This window comes from Mustela putorius, unplaced genomic scaffold, assembly GCF_011764305.1.
Source record: "Mustela putorius furo isolate JIRA1106 unplaced genomic scaffold, ASM1176430v1.1 tig00000056_pilon_pilon_pilon, whole genome shotgun sequence".
NCBI lineage: Eukaryota > Metazoa > Chordata > Mammalia > Carnivora > Mustelidae > Mustela > Mustela putorius.
In genome coordinates this window covers 235,532-252,756 of record NW_025421263.1, presented here as the reverse complement: position 1 = coordinate 252,756, position 17,225 = coordinate 235,532, and the positions used below count along the sequence as shown (strand labels likewise).

The 17,225-nt window shown below is 43.3% G+C and overlaps 1 protein-coding gene across 6 annotated transcripts in view; it reads right to left on the bottom strand.

Moving 5' to 3' along the window:
- Positions 1–17,225, bottom strand: part of LOC123392340 (conserved oligomeric Golgi complex subunit 2-like) — a 69,105-nt gene that overhangs the window by 5,999 nt on the left and 45,881 nt on the right. The window contains exons 6-7 of one of the 6 annotated variants that reach the window (XR_006607121.1): positions 15,157–15,375; positions 10,306–10,483 (exon numbers count right to left, since the gene is read on the bottom strand). The exons of 1 other annotated variant lie outside the window; for it this stretch is intronic. Coding sequence is in view for 3 of the 5 variants with exons in the window: in XM_045081109.1 (XP_044937044.1) it covers positions 10,385–10,483; positions 13,868–13,952 (184 nt within the window). In the remaining 2 variants the exon portion in view is untranslated. Of the gene's footprint in view, positions 1–10,305; positions 11,731–13,867; positions 14,692–15,156; positions 15,376–17,225 lie in introns of those variants that run through there. 4 more of the 6 variants (XM_045081109.1, XR_006607077.1, XM_045081351.1 and 1 more) reach the window with 4 other exon arrangements.

Below are 17,225 nucleotides of genomic sequence, written 5' to 3'. Positions count from 1 at the left end.
TCTTTGGTGTTAGTTGTGATCTCTCCTCTTTCATTCATGATTTTATTTATTTGGGTCCTTTCTCTTTTCTTTTTGATAAGTCAGGCCAGAGGTTTATCAATTTTATTAATTCTTTCAAAGAACCAGCTCCTAGTTTCGTTGATTTGTTCTATTGTTTTTTTGGTTTCTATTTCATTGATTTCTGCTCTGATCTTTATGATTTCTCTTCTCCTGCTGGGCTTAGGGTTTCTTTCTTGTTCTTTCTCCAGCTCCTTTACGTGTAGGGTTAGGTTGTGTACCTGAGACCTTTCTTGTTTCTTGAGAAAGGCTTGTACCGCTATATATTTTCCTCTCAGGACTGCCTTTGTTGTGTCCCACAGATTTTGAACCGTTGTATTTTCATTATCATTTGTTTCCATGATTTTTTTCAATTCTTCTTTAATTTCCCGGTTGACCCATTCATTCTTTAGAAGGATGCTGTTTAGTCTCCATCTAATTCTTTTTTATAGCTGGATAATATTCCATTATATATCTATATACACCATATCTTTACCCATTCATCTACTGATAAACACCTGAACTGCTTCCATATACTGGCTATTATAAATAGTGCTGCAGAAAACCTAGGAGGGCATATATCTTTTTGAATCAAGTGTTTTTATTTCCTTTGGGTAAATACCAAGTACTAGAATTACTAAAGCATATGGTAAATCTATTTTTAATTTTTTGAGGAACCTCCATACTGTTTTCCACAGTTGTTGCACCAATTTACATTCCCACTAAAAATGTACAGAGGTTCCTTTTTCTCCACATCCTGGCCAACACTTGTTCTTTCTTGTCTTTTTAATACTAGCCATTCTGACAAGTATAAGGTGATAGATCTCCCTGTGGTTTTGATTTTATTTTCCTGATGATGAGTGATATTGAGCATCTTTTCACATGTCTACTGGATGTCTGTATGTTTTTTTTGGAAAAATGTCTGTTAAGTCCTCTGCCCATTTTTCAATTGGATTATATGTTGGGGTTTGGGTTTTTTGGGGTTTTGTGTGTGTGTGTGTTCTTTACATATTTTGGTTATTAGTCCTTTATTATATTTATCATTCACCACTATCTTCTCCCATTCTGTAGGTTCCCTTTTGGTTTTGTTGTGGGTTTCCCTTACTGTGCAAAAGCTTTTTATTTTGTTGTAGTCTTAATAATTTATTTTTGTTCTTGTTTCCCTTGCCTAAGCAGACATACCCACAAATAATGTTGCTAAAACCAATCTCCAAGTGATTACTGCTTATTGTCTTTTAGGAGTTTTATGGTTTCAGGTCTCTCATTTATTCATTTAATTTTTTTTAAGTAAGCTTTACACTGAATGTGGGACCTAAACTCACAGCCTCAAGAATAAGAATCACATGCTGTATAGGCTGAGCAAGACAGGCACACCTCACACTTCACATTTAGATCTTTGATCCATTTTGAGTTTCTTTACGTGTATGGTAAAAGAATGTGGTCTAGTTTCATTCGTTTAAAAATGGCTCTCCAGTTTTACCAACACTGTTTTTGAGGAGACTTTCTTCTGTTACATATACTTGCCTCCTTTGTCAAAGATTAATTGACCATATAATTGTGGATTTATTTCTGGGCTCTCTATCCTGTTTCCGTTGATTTATGCGTATATTTTCTCCCAGTACTCTACTGTTTTGATTACTATAACTTTGTAGTATATCTTGAAATCCAAGAAACTGATACCTCCAGCTTTGTTCTCCTTTCTCAAGATTGTTTTGCATGCTACACTTCTTATAAAAGTATTCTGAGGTCATCCAAATTGCCACCCCTCCATTCTGCTTGGTTTGATGCTGGTGGGGTTTCTCTTTTTCTTTTTTCTTTCCTTATCTGAGATTTTCATATAATAACCAGTTTATTTTCTTTCTTTAAATGGTCCTCAAAAGGCCTGTGACTTGGCATGCCAAGGGATGTAGATGATCAGTTGTGCCCTAGGAGCAGTAACCACATGGCACAGGGTCAAGCTGTGGTAACTTTATAGGGACTTCCACCTGCTCAGCCCCAACTATAAGACAATTCCTGACATTGGAGATGTGAAAGAAAATGGGAGGGGAGGGGCATCTTAAAATCCATAAAATATGGCATATTGTCTCCTGTTTGTACTTTTACAATTTCTGATTTTGCAAATGGCCAAGCTGCCGCAGGAAACAAAAATGAGGTCCTAAGGTGGCAGAGACTGACCTGGCCAGCCCTGTACTGCACAGGCTATGCTTTACTGGATCAGTATAAATGGAGAAAGCGGGGATGAGTCAGGGAAGCTGCTGCCTCTCCCTACATTGCCTTCATCACCCACAAGGAGGGGGCCCAAAGCCAAGGAGGACCTCCTGGAACTGAGACAGGGGAGGGGAAAAGAAAGCTGAACGATGCCACAGCTGCTGAACCATGACCAAAATATGGGGGAGAAGGCTGGAGGCAAATGTGCATGGTACACCGTGACATTTGGGGTCCTAGGTGACATAGAAGCTTAAGGATCCAACCTTGCTCAAACTGATTTTACATGATGATTTTATCTACTAATCAACCCAGAGATGCAGAGAATGAAATAGGGCAATACTATAGAAAATGCTTGAGAGAAATCTCTCTTATGATTGAGATAACCTGATATTTCCATTGATTCATTCATTCATTCACTCATTCGTTCAACAATTATGTACTGAGTATTATGTATCAAATCCTCTTCTGAACACAGAATAAATCAGGAAAAAAAAACCCCACAAATACCATTTTTATAGCACATGCATTCAAATAGAAAAGAGAGAACAGACAGTAAATAAATAAATATATAATATGTCAGCTGTTGATAAGAAGTCAAAAGTAGAGAGGGACAGAAACTATGTTGATTGTGATGGTGCTGGTGCTGGCTGTGTGTGCAGTTAGGGGAGATTACTCTGATAAGAAGACATTGGCAGATCCTTGAGTGGATTCAGAGAACAAGACGGGTACATTTAAGAAGAGGAAACAAGTGCAACCCCCCAAGGGCGGCACGCACTTGCTGTACTCTGTTAAACACTAAGGAGGCTGGTGAGCGGAGGCAGAGACAGCTGAGTGAAGAGGTAGGATATGAATTGAGAAGGAAGTTGAGTGTTAAATTTTGTAAGACTGAATTTTGTATTGAGTGAAGTGGGGAGCCATTGGAGATCTTAGAGCAGAGAAATAACAAGGTCTGACTTTTGTCTTAAATGGATTGCTTTAACTGCTGAGTGGAAAATAAACTAGAACAGAGCAAAAATGGAATCCAGAAGACCAGATAGGAGACTATTACAATAACTCAGGCTATAGAAGACGGTGTTTTGGACCACAGTGGGAGTAACTGAAGTGTGGAGAACTGGTCAGATTTAGAATATATTTTGAAGATAGAATCCACAGCTTCTACCAAAGAATTAAACGTGGGCAGTGAAAGAAAGAGATGAATCAAGAATGACTCTACAGTTTCCTGTTTGAGCTATTGCAAGACCAGCAGAGCTCGAGAAGAATAAGAGCTTGGTTTTGAACATGTTGGGTTTAACTCATCGAGGTAGATCTGGAAAACAGGCAGTGGAAGAAAGCTCAAAATCCAGGTCTGGACTGGAGGTGGAGATGTGGAGTCATCGGGAGATAGATGGTAGAAGAGGGACAGTCACCAAGGACTCAGTGTAGACAGAGGAGAAGTCTGAGGTTGGGTCCTGGAGCACATTCATACTCAGAGATCAGGGAAATGAGAAGAAACCCCAAGTGGAGGGTCTTGTCCTCACTCAGAAGGGATTGGAGTAAGGGTTCCACCCAAGTAAACTTAGTGGGATTCTGTGGGTCTTCTTTCCTTACCGATTTTTCTTTTCAAGATTTATTTGACAGAGAGAGAGAGAGATAGAGAGAGAGAGAGAGAGAGAGCAGGAGCACACACATGCAGGGGGAAGAGACAGAAGGAGAGGGAGAGAATCTCAATCAGATTCCCCGCTGAGCATGGATCCTGATGTGGGGCTCGATTCCATAACCCTGAGCTCATGACCTGAGCCAAGATTCACACGCTTAACCACTTAGCCACCTACACACCCACCCAGTTTGTTTTTCTTTCTTTTTTAAAAATATTTTATTCATTTACTTATTTGACACAGAGAGAAAGAGAGAGAGAGAGAGATCACAAGTAGGCAGAGAGGCAGGCAGAGGGAGAGGGAGAAGCAGGTTTCCTGCTGAGCAGAGAGCCTGATGCAAGAGCCCGAGACCCTGAGACCATGATCTGAGCTGAAGCCACCCAGGTGCCCTCAATTTACTTTTCTCAGTGAAGTCATCAGAATGGTCGGTCATCAGCTGTATCTGATGGAAGGTGTTCAGTTCTCACTCTGAACAAAATGGCTGTACATTAGAATCACTGGGAGAATTTTAAAAGCACACTTATATCCAGACCCTAATTGGTGTAGAACCAATTAGATCAGATCCTCTGGAGGTGGGCACTCCTGTGTTTTAAAGTCTTCCAGGTGATTCAAAAGTGTGGCCAGTGTTGAGAAGCCCTGGCTTAAGGTTGGAGGAAAGAAGATGTGAAATAGTCAAAATATTTCACGAGAAGAGTGGAGATTCTGTCAGTCAGAGAAACATACTTGGATTTGTGGCTGAGAATTTAATGTGAAAGGGGCGCCTGGGTGGCTCAGTGGGTTAAGCCGCTGCCTTCGGCTCAGGCCATGATCCCAGCGTCCTGGGATCAAGTCCCACATTGGGCTCCTTGCTCGGCAGGGAGCCTGCTTCTCCCTCTGTCTGACTGTGCTTGCTCTCGCTCCCTCTCTCTCTGACAAATAAATAAAATCTTAAAAAAAAAGATTCTCTTCAAAAAAAGAAAATGAAATAGGTAAATGGCTTCTTCTGAGTGACTTAGATAATTAATACTTCTTGAAATAATTTAGTGCAGCCAGACCCCTGCAAAGCAGCACAAACAACTCTGACGAGTGCTTCAATCTACCACTTCTTCCAAGGGCTTCAATCAATTGCTTTAAACAAGTGATCATTGAGATATTTAGAGCAAAGGAAAAAAAAAATAAATATTGGAAGTTCGCATTTTTTTAAAGATTTTATTTATTTATTTGACAGAGACACAATGAGATAGGGAATACAAGCAGGGGGAGTGGGAGAGGGAGAAGCAGGTTTTTCCTCTGAGAAGGGAGCCCGACGCAGGGCTGGATTCTCAGGCCCCTGGGATCATGACCTGAGCCGAAGGGCAGATGCTTAGCAATTGAGCTACCCAGGCTCCCCTGGAAGTTAGCTTTTTACATTCTTGGAAAATGGGATTTTGTACATTTATGTCCTTTTTCTGTCCCCTTGTCGATATTTTCCCTCTTGAAACACACCCAACCCCTGCTCCACAGTTGTCCAGTAAAAGAAAGGGATCTGAGTGCCATCCCCAAAGTTCACTTGCGTTTAAAGGAGAAACAATCCTGGGAAGCTGTTTGACACAAAAGAGTAGATTGCTCAGTTGTAGAAACTCAGGTATTATAAGAAAACGGGAGAGATATTCCTTACTAGAAGGGGGACCTGCTCAGCGTTTCTAAATTCACATTGGTAGATTGTTGAACTGTTGTAGGCTGAGTGTTAAAATCACATATTTCCCTCCGTTTTCTTACAGAGACAATGATGGTTCTTCCAAGATTGTCTGTGAAAGGCTAGGCACCTGCAAAACCACACATTTGACCTGAGCCATCACCCAAGTAGAATGTAATCCGCTCTCAGATCATAGGAGAAAAAAGAGAGAGAGAGAGAATCCCAAGAAGAAACACTCACGTCAGGATTTTCATCAAATTTAGTGCACGTCTCACCATTTATCTTCATTTGCGGTAATTTTTTAAATAAACACTAATGTCGAATTGCCCTGCGTTACAACGAGCAACTCAATTATCAGAAAACCACGAGTCTCCAACGTTTGTTCTAATTACTAAAGCAGAAGAGCAGACAGAGTTTAGAAAATTTTCAACAAGGCTTAAACAAGAGAGATTTTCCACTTTTTTCTAATCAGGTCAACATAGATACCACTTTCCCTACAACCTTGTAGGCAGTTGGTATTTTTCAGAGATATCATTTGGTTCTTTATAGAAGGCTTAAAGTTGGAGGTCCATAAAAACGATAATCAACTTTTATGTGTGCCTTCTATAGGCCAGGAACTGTGCTAAATGAACAGTATCTAATTTAATCCTCCTAATAAGCCCTGTGAAGTCAATACTACTGACTATTCTCACTCCAAGGGGGGGCAAAGCAGATGCTTCGAGAGTTGAACTCAGTTTTCCAAGTTCATACAGCTCGTATATGATGGAATCAGGACTTGAGTTCAGTCTAATGCCAGGTTGGACCCTCAGTGGCAGCTACTGTAGTTTTTTTGACCGTCACCTGCTTCCCTCCCCCACCCCTGCCCCCATCTCATTCCCATTTATGGATAATCAGCCATACCTAAATGACAGTGGCCAGGCAGGAAGGGTGGCTACTGGGTTTAATTATTTATATCCAGGGGGAAGAGTCGCCTCGTCCCATACATTCTGCTTCAGCTCTTGCCCTGCCAGGGGAGTAGCCATCCTTCAAACCATCAGTGTTAATTGCTGGTGAGGGATGAATTAGGCGGCAGGGGTCACACACAGTTTACTAGTCATGCATATTTCTTTCAGAATACCTAAGTACCATTCCCTTGGAGATGAGAAGAAATGATGGGAGGGATGTTAAAAGGGACTCCCAGAAATATTTCTGGACCAGTCATGATCACTAGCCCTTATGATACTCTTGGAGTCATTTTACTGGTTCTTGAAATGAGTGCACTTGCCCTAGGATGGCTTGGCCCCTCCCAGTAATCAGAAGCTCCCAGGATGGGTCAAAGATTACTTTATTTGCTATAATTCTGCAAGTTGAATGTATCTCTCAGCCATTTCCTGTGAATGCTATTATGGGGCAGGCACAGGGGGATGACCATGGGACAGAAACATATCAGGTGAGAGGGATCCTATGCTTTTGTATGAAGGAGAAGCCCATTCTCCTTGGTGATGGGAGTTTTCCTTCTGCTCTGACTCCTGCCCAGCCGGGATCAGTGGGGAGCCTCCTCCTTTGGGCGACAGGTCTCTTTCTTTCTAAATCCTCTTTTTTTGGGCCAAAAAGCAAGACTATCCTTCTTTTCATCTTTCAGCTTTTTCATCCTGGCCAATGACACTCAAACACCCTCGCCCCCAATTTGGGCTGCTAGACTATGCCAAGAGGCCACATACTGGGTATATTACCTCAGGCCCAGTGTTTGGACTTCACTGAACCTTAACTGTAACATCTGAGAAGGGTTGGGGAGGCAGATGTTGTGAGGATTCATTAAGACAATGTTAAATTTTTATCACGGAGTCAAGGAAGATCTCTTGTTAGGAATGTGTTCAATCTTACCAGGATAGAGGGCAAAATAGCATTTTACATATATTTTTTAATAAAGTATTTCTTTTTAAAAAATTATTTATTTGACAGAGAGACAGAGCAGGAATACAAGCAGGGGGAGTGGGAGAGGGAGAAGAAGGCTTCCTGCTGAGCAGGGAGCCCAATGTGGGCCTCCATCCCAAGACCCTAAGATCATGATATGAGTGGAAAAAAGATGCTTTAGGACTGAGCCACCCAGGTTACCTGCAAAACAGCATTTTTTTTTAAGATTTTATTTATTAATTTGACAGACAGAGATCACAAGTAGGCAGAGAAGCAGGCAGAGAGAGAGGGAGAAGCAGGCTCCCCACTGAGCAGAGAGCCCGATGCGGGGCTCCATCCCAGGACCCTGGGATCATGACCTGAGCCGAAGGCAGAGGCTTTAACCCACCGAGCCACCCAGGCACCCCGGAAAACAGCCTTTTAAACAATATTTTTATTTTTATTTTATACATATATATGTAAACATAGAATTGAATGTATACATATAAATATAATTTGTAAACACATTTGATATATATTTATGTTTATCCTAGGATGCAACACTGCCCTCCTGAGCAGCGCAAGAGGGTGGGTTTTTACAGAGAATCACCAAACAGCTTGACCCAACTGAAGGGCCAGCCTTGCGCTGCTGCTTAAGAGAAAGCCTTGAGTTGTGAAAGGTTTGACAAATACTGAGAAAAACCAGTCAATTAATATGTTAAAAACACTACCCAACCACAGTATGAACCATTTAGACATATGGCTTTAATTTTTTTTTTTTAATTTTTTTTTTAAGATTTTTTTTTTCATTTGACAGGGAGACACAGCAAGAGAGGGCACACAAGCAGTGGGAGTGAGAGAGGGAGAAACAGGCTCCCCGCAGAGCAGGAAGCCTGACGTAGGGCTCTATCCCAGGACCCTGGGATCATGACCCGAGCCGAAGGCAGAGGCTTTAACCCTCTGAGACACCCAGGCGCCCCTTTAATTTTGACTTTAGTCTCCAAAGCCTAGGGGTCCCAGGGGAAAGGGGGCAGAGGGAGAGAAAGGACCAGCTTCTCTTTGGGCCAGGTTTCTGGGGTTGCTCCCAGCCCTGCCCCCAGAGGGAATGCCCCCACCAGGGGCTTTGCTCCCAGAAGGGCCCTCCCCCAGAAAGCCCCTTCCCAAAGGGCCTTGCCCTTTGGCCACACCCTCAGAGGTCCCATTATCCACCCCCAAGCCCCTCACACCCCCCTTCCCTGCAAAGCACCGCCCTCAGAAGGGTTCTAAGGTGAAGTCAGTGTGCTTCTCTCTCAATGTCTAGGAATTACTCAGTTTTATTTTTGACTTTGTGTTTTTTGAGCGAAGGGGGTGGTGTAAGGACCTATTTTATATTTTTATATTTTAGCCAGTGGCTTCCATTGAGGTTACACAATAACCTTGTTGTTTAACCCTTAAGCTGTCCCTGCTCCCCTTCTCCCAGGGGACTTACTTAAAAACAAGTCCTGGAAGTCAACCTCAGGTAACAAAGCCCAAATACAAGGGTGGGTCAGGCCAGGTAAGACATCTGATCAGTGAAGGGTTGCATACTGTCTCCCTAGCTACCAAGGAGTATGGGTCCCGGCCTTTGTGAGTCTTTTGGGCGAAAATCCTAACCAAGGTGATAGGCTAGGTCAAATATCTACTAAAAGGTAAGTTGTAATTCAATTGGTCACCTAGCATCACTGTGCAGCTTTCTCTGTGTGTTACAATTTCATTGGCCACCTGTGCATGACCAGGCCCAACCGCATGGCCTATGTCCTTAAAAGCTAGTCCGTAAAGGAGATAGGGGTTGACTTCTCTGTAAGAAAAGTGGCCCTGGCTGGTCAGTTTGATTCTTGATGCTTGGTGTGAAATAAAGCTTTGTTTGACCTTCGCTTTGTATCAGTCTCGCTCTTTTAATCATGGACCCATTATTGGGGCATAACAGGTGGCACAGCACGTACAGAGCGGAGGGGACAGCCCACTGTGGGTATCCACCATTCCTTGCCTCCTCATTTGCATGTACTGCTCGCCCTGCCCGGTGAGCACAGCATGGAAATGGACACCTCGTGAGTGGTGGTCAACGAGACTCGCTGACCACGTGATGTCTATGACCGAGTCAACCGGAGCTCGCCTTCCCTACAGACCAGAGCTTGCTCTGAGCATCGGCAGGAGGCGGTGGCCTCTTGTGAGCAGCCCAGAACCCTGTCTTGTCCTTTCTCACTCATGTCACCTCCCTGTGTTAGCCAAGCCTTGGAAGTGGTGACTTAGGAGGGAAGGGAAAGAGAGGCAGCCCCCGGCTCCTGATCCTGTCAAGTTCCTTATCATCAGGAAGCCGAGGGCAGCAGGGTCGGTGGAACAGGTGTGAGTCCCCAGGTGAGGTAAAGATGGCAGAGCTGGTCTTGTGCAGGATTTCTACGGTTCTGATAAGAAGAGGGCACGTGGGTGTGCCCCAGCTGTGGAATCCCTGCGTGAATTATTTAACACTGACATTGCACCCTGTGAAGATGAATGGCATAAATCATGCCCATAATCACATTTTAAAATTTTTATTTGCATTAAATGCAAATAGAAAACAGCAGCCATGCCCCTTCAGAAGACAGATGATGGAGGAAATGAGCTTTCTATTTTAGTACCTTTAACAAACACTTCCTCCCTGTTTTTGCCCAAAGGGCCCTATATCTTCATTTTGCATGGGGCTTGTAAATTATGTAGCCAGCCCTGGGGACAGCTGTGCAGTGTCTTAATGGCCCAGTGCAGGGAATGGCAGGAGCCTCCCTCCTTGATACAGTAGTATTACACAAGCCCCTGAAGCTGAAACAGAACTTCAGGATAAAGTCTGGTGGGGAGGTCCTCAAATTTCTGAGTCATGGGCTGTTGTAAACAAAATAACAGCCGGGTGGCTTAGGCAACATACAATTTATTTTCTCATGGTTCTGGGCGCTAGAAGTCCAAGATCAAGGTGGCAGTAGGGTTCGATTCTTCAAACGTCTCTCCTTGGCTTGCAGATAGCTGTGTTCTCCACTCTGTCTTCAAACGATTGTCCTTCAGTCTGTACTGTCTGTGTCCTAATCTCTTCTTCCTGTAAGCACACCAGTCCTGTTGGCTTGGTGCCCACCCCCAGTGAGCTCGTTTTCCCTTTATCACCTCTTTAAAAATCCTGTCTCTGAATACTGCCACAGTCTGAGATGCTGGGTGTTAGGACGTCAACGTAGGAATCTGGGGGCATCCAAATAAGCCCATAACAATAGTCAAAACTGGATCCGAAACTGAAATTTAGACACATTTTAAAATGCTAAAAGTGTATATATATAATTTTTGTGGTAGGCCTGAGATGGTTGGTAGGCTGAGATGTATTTGTAACCTTTGAGGGAAACATCCTTTGGAATGATCAAAGAGAGCTTCTATGTAATTCCATACATCCACAATTAAACCCCAGAGCTTTTTAATTTGGAATTTGGCTGTTTTGTGCTTGGTGGTAACCAAAACCAGCCTAGGGCTTTTCTTTTGTTTTGGCAGAAAAGTAGGAGGCAGAGGACTTGAGCATTTAGACATCTTGCTGCTCTTTGGTTTAATCATACTCTACTGAGTTGCCCGAAACTAATTAAGCTCTTGGCACTGTAGAGGAGAGATGATGTTCATTACATGTCATTGGCCACAATGTTCCTTTTTTTAATTGTTGTTAACATTTGTGTTATTTTTCAGTATAAGAGACAAGCTTTATCTTAGTTTGGGCTGATGTAACAAGAGCACCATAAACTGGGTGCTTTAAAGACATACTTATTTCTCTCAGTTCTGGAAGCTGGGAAGTCTACGATCAAGACCCTGGAAGATTCCGTGTCTGTTCAAGTGCCCACTTCCTGGGTCACAGATGACCATCTTCTCCCTATAACCTCCAAGGTGGAGGAGGCGAGGGATCTTTGTGGGGTCTCTCTTATGGAGACACTAATCTCGCCCATGAGGACTCCACCCTCATGACCTAAACATCTCCCAAGGACCCCATCTCCTAGTTATGTCCCTTTGGACATTGAGTTTTCAACTTATGAATCCTGGAGGGATACACTGTCTACAGTGAGCTTCGTCAAACATCTTTTATGTTCAAGGCACTGTTTTTTGGCAAAATTAATCATTTCCTACACATCCTTTGAAGCAAGAGTATTTCTGCACTTTGCCTTCCTTTAGAACCTTTCTCTAGAGAGGATCCTAAAAAGTTCAGAAAAGACGCAGAAGAAACCTGCTGGTTAGCTCGTTTTTCACAGTAGAGCAGAATTCATTTTGAAGTAGGTTAATCTTAGAAATCCAGGCGAAGACACTTCACTTGACAATCATCTAAAATTATCAGTTTTGTTAGTATGAGTAATAGTAACTATAAGATCAATAGAACAACTTTTTGTTCTACTGTGGGCCTACTGTGTGCTGGGTACCTCGGAGCACCTGAGTCGAACCATCTCATGATCCTTTCAACAGCCCACTGAGGGTCACACTGTCTTCTCCTCCACGTTATGGATGAGCCTTAAGTCTGGGCCAGAAATGACACAACTTTCCCAAAGCCATATTGCTACTGAGGGGCCAGCTGGGCTCTATGCCCACTCTGATGCCAGAGCCTGTGATTGCAAACGTGGGCTGCACTAGCTGTTCAGAACAAAAGACTGTTCATGGAGGTGACACAGCTAATCCGTGAGACCCACCACCCTTTTCCCTAAGGTCATCTCGGTACAGCCTGCAGTGATGGCCCGAGTTAAGCATTTGAACTTGGTGCTGCAGAGGGCGTGTTTTAGGGACAAGATTGGTGTTAAGGGGGTCTAATGAAGCCCAGAGGGAATGGAAGGAAACAGGACTTGGGGAAATATCTGGGTCCCTGGAGCAGTGATCTCCCTTTTTTACTGTGCACCTCTCTTTCACAAAAATAAATACATACATACATACATACATACATACATACATATAAAAAATATTTGTGGACATACCACCAATTTAAGCAAATTTTTGATAAAGTATAAACTCTACTACTCTACTAAATTATTATGCACATTATAAATGACATGCAAAAGCTAAACAGTTAAATGGATGACATGAAATATGAATAAAACTTATAATATTTTCCTCCTGCCCCTTACTGGACTATTTGTCAAACTTCCTTTGGAGAAGACTTTTTAAAGATTTGTTTATTTATTTATTGAGAGAGAGAGAGACAACACGTGTGTGCACATGTGAGTAGGGGGGTGGGGCAAAGGGAAAAGGAGAGAAGCAGACTCCCCATTGAGCACAGAGGCCTCACTAAGGGCTCAATCCCATGACCCTGAGATCATGACTTGAGCCAAAATCTTGAGTCAGACATTTAATCAACTGAGACACCCAGGTGCCCTGGAGAAGACTTTTTAAGAAAGAGATAGGACACTGGATTTATAGCAATAATTCCTAGAATTAATCTTTAAAAGTGGGAAGATAGGAATGGTTTTTTAAATTTTTTTTAAAGATTTTCTTTATTTATTCATAAGAGATGGGAGGCAGAGGCAGAAGCAGGCTTCCCGCAGAGCAGGAAGTCCAGAGTGGGACTTGATCCCAGGACCTGGGATCATGACCCTAGCTGGAGATAGATGCTGGAGATACTGATAAACCAAACTTTAGGGAAAAATACTGAACTTTACTGGGAAGATGAAGCAGAACAACAGCATATGGCAGCAACATGAGTTTTAGATAGTTGTTGGTCACCCGGAAGGCTTAAGGTGGAGAGAAAAACAAAAGGCTGTAGTGACCCAAAATTGTCCGAGTTGTGTAATTTGACCCAGGAACTTCCGGGTGACATAAAGATTTGTTTATTTATTACATGGACAGCGCCATGTGGGGACAGAGCGAGGGGGAATGAGAATTCCATACAAACGTGTGAGTGGCTCTTCTCCCATCTCCAGGGGGGAAGGAAGAGATTGGGTTTACTCCAGTAAGCATGGTGATGAGTTGGTGAGGTAGGTTGACTAGATGTCTGGACACCTGAAAAAGACAGCTAAGGGGGCTTCCTGGCCATCTTGTCAGTGTCTTATTGAAAGCTTGTCATGTGCAAGACTTTCTTTTAACAGGTTGCCAGGTGAATTGATGTACAAATCAGACTACCGGCCACCATGTGTCATTGCTCAGGTGGTCCATGACACAATGCCCTGCAACGAAGGGGATGCACTTAGCATTACAGACATCGTTCTGTCTTTGTTATTTTGAAATTTAGAAAATGTCTTATTAATTTGTTCACCCCAAAGAGGCAATTTATTGCTTACTATGACAGTCTTTTGGTAGAGGACACAAAACTGCTTTCTTTGTTATGAAAATCAATGTGTTACACCAATTTTCTGAAAGATGGAAATGAAGTGCCTCCTTCCAGCTGGGTCAGGACATAAGTGTACCCTATGTATTGGTTTTTCAATAGAGTCCATTTACAGCATGTACATGTCTCTCAATACAGAAGACATTTGCTCACATTTATGTGTAGAACATTCCCGAACCTGGTCCAGGTTGCGGATGAAACCATCACTCTGACTGGCAAGGCATAATGAAGAGTTTTCCTGTAAACAATATGTGGTCATGGAAGGAATCAGCACTGCAATTCGTGGCTGATTCCAAAGGCTCTAAGAGGTAGTAGATGCACAGGCAAAGTGGTGACTTTTGCAGAGGAAGCAGGCTGGGGAGAGATAGCAAAACAGAAGTTTGAGAGGGCCCTAAAATCTCCTCCTGTGGGATTATTGGCCATTGAGCTTGATAAAGGCTATGGTGAAAACTTGAAAGAGCATCAGATCAAACACTTGGCCACTGGAGGTTGAAACTGACATGAGCAGCACTATCTCTATTCTTGACCCAAGGCCACAGGATGACAAGCTTTGCTTTTTAAATGTGGTCTCAAGTCTCTATACTGCCCCATAAAGAAAATAATACAAATAAATGCTGAGAGTGTAAAGTGTAAGCAGAGCTCCCCTTGGCCGTTTCCTAAGTTTTGTCCACTCCGAAGTGAGTATCACTTTGGTGAGTGCATTGCAGGAAATGGCCTTAATGATCAATGGCAGACCTCCACTCCAGAGTGACATAAAAAGCAATCTGCACCTCCTTCCTGATTTGTCTGTAATGAAACTTGCTTTCCTCAGGTCCCAGCATTCGAGGCAGATAAATATGTTCCCTTTCGTTGGCTCTTACTCATACTTCAGCAAGATTTCCCATGTGCTTTCCTTGGCTGGCTGGGAAACTGGACCACAATTTATGAGATCTTTGGGGACAGGCGCATAGAATTCCAGTGGGATCCCGGAACAGAACCTAATTGGAGATTAAAGACCATTGTAGTGCAAAGCTTTTCTTTGAGATTGAAAGAGGTGCATGTTATGCAAATATTAGCAAGTGTAAGCTCACACTGTCTATTGAAAATTTATAGACTTATTATGGTCAAGAAGGCTGGAAGATAAGTAGATTTTGGGAAAGATTCAGGTAAATTCAGGGAGGTGGCAAATTACCCCAGGGAAAGTAGAATGGCTAAAGAGTATGGCCCAAACTTTTAAAAAATTTTTTATTCACTTATTTGACACACAGAGAGCCAGAAAGCACAAGTTGGGGGAATGGCAGAGGGAGAAGGAGAAGCATGCTCCCCGCTGAGCAGGGAGGCAAATGTGTGGGACTCGATCCCAGGACCCTGGGATCATGACCTGAGCTGAAGGCAGACACTTAACCGACTGAGCCACCCAGGCACCCCCTGGCTCCAACTTCCAAAGATGGTGTATGAGATACCTTTGGTGGGAAGGAATGAAGATCAGCAACTGTCCTTGATTCTGCTTCTCAGGAAGGCCATTGTGATGTGGTGCCCAGGACTTTGGAGACAGACACACGCTTGTTGCCCTCCGGCTCTGCTGCAAAAGCAACACCTTCCAGAGGGCAGCTGCAGGCACCAGGTGGCGTCACACAGGGTCAGACCCAGGAGGCACTCAGTCACGTACCCATTCCACCATCCTGCTGGGTTTGGAAGAGCGCTATCAAAGTCCCTGCTGCTGAAGGACCATCCAGAGTGACATGTCCCATGGGGCACACCGGCATTCCTTTACCCCTTCAGGTTATTGGCAGCAAGGCTGGAAATTTTTTAAATTGCCTGGGAAAATGATAGCAAACGGCTCCAAAAAGGAGTTTCAAAACGCAGACTTCATACTATGTTTTGAGTACATTTCATTCATTTGGCAGGTACTGACAGGGTGCTTAAGTGCCAGGTGCTGCTGCATTAGAAATGGACTTGAGAAGTTAACAGGAGGGGGCTCCAGCCCTCAACCAGCACAAAGTCGATCAATGGATGCATGTGACAGACAGAGCACTGTGACGGGGAGTACTAGGTGCTGTCATAAGAAGGGTGTGCTAGGAGTTAAGGGAACACTCGGGGGGAGCCAGCACCAACACTCGGGGAGAGCTGTGGGAAATATGATGGATGCAGATGGCTCCAGGGGAAACCAGAGAACTGCTCAGATCCCTGCTTCTTAACAGCTCCAAGTGCCCGCTGCTTCAGAGTGGGGGCTGGGTGAGCAGAGAGCTGGGGTGGGCGCAGCGATGCCTAAGTTCCGACCTCCAGCCCCTGCGCTGTTTCACCTGTCCCTTTAGGAGTACAATGACATAGGATGTCACCAACGGAGGATCTACCCCTGCATCCTGGTACTGGGAAAGCACGCGAGGGCTGCGGAGCTGAAAGCAAGAGTTGGTAGTTCCAGTAATGTGTGCAGGGTTTTAAAAAAACTATATACGGGAAAATATCCGGTCTTATTTGCATGTGTTTGTATCATGAACAATTTTTAACTGCAATCCTCCTTTTACCTTCTTCCCTGTTGTTTAAGACTCTCCCTCACCGCTGCCTTCGTCCCTATAATACCTGTTGACAGCCTGGTGCTCATCCATAAGCTCATTCGCCTCTATCCACACACGCATGGGGCTCTGTCACTGTTTAACAAATATGGGCTCATTTTATCTACCCCTTGATCTAGTGCTTCCCAGTTAATAATCCCTCCTGCATAACGTCCTTCTGTTTTTATCTTCATTTTTATAAAGAATGGCTGCTCACCTTTAATCAGGTGCCTTTATTTTTTTATCAAATGCATTTATTGCTATGGTCTTAAGAGTTTTATCACAGTTAATTTAGTGATGAGGTAAATCTTACTGATTTTCTGGTCTTGAGCTCCCTTTATTTTCCTGGAATGAATCCAAGTTGGTCTCAGGATATAGTCCTTTGATAGATGCCTGACTTCTGTTATTTGCTAACATTAGTTCAGTTTCTGTTAACTAATCTGTCCTAAGCCAGATTTGTTAATAGCTTCCCCGTTCCTCCCTCTCAGGTTTGGGTATTAAAATTGTGCTCAGCTTCATCAAGTGAATTGACTTATTATTGTTTAATTGCCTGTTGCCATTTAAAAGTAGAATGACAGTTATCCAGCTGCAAACCTGTCTGATCTTGGAACACATCTTCTTAATTTTCCATTCTTGAATCATTTGGATGATTTTGTTTTCCTAGGAAATCATCGTTTCTTCTAGGTTATCAAATTGATTAGTATAAAGTGCCTTGCAGTTTAGTGATTCTTTTATATTATGCATTTGCTTTTATATCTGTTCCCAATCCTTATATGTTTTGCAACTCTCTCCCTCTCTCTGTCCCCTCCTCCCTGAAACCCCCCTTTCCCCATTCCCCTTCCCTCTCCCCACCTCCTCCCACACCCCATCTTCCCCCTCTCTTATCCTTAATAGGGCATGTGAAGTTTTTTTTTATTATTATTATTTCATTTGACTTTCATAGAAACAACTTTGAGTTTATTTGCCCCTCATATTTTATT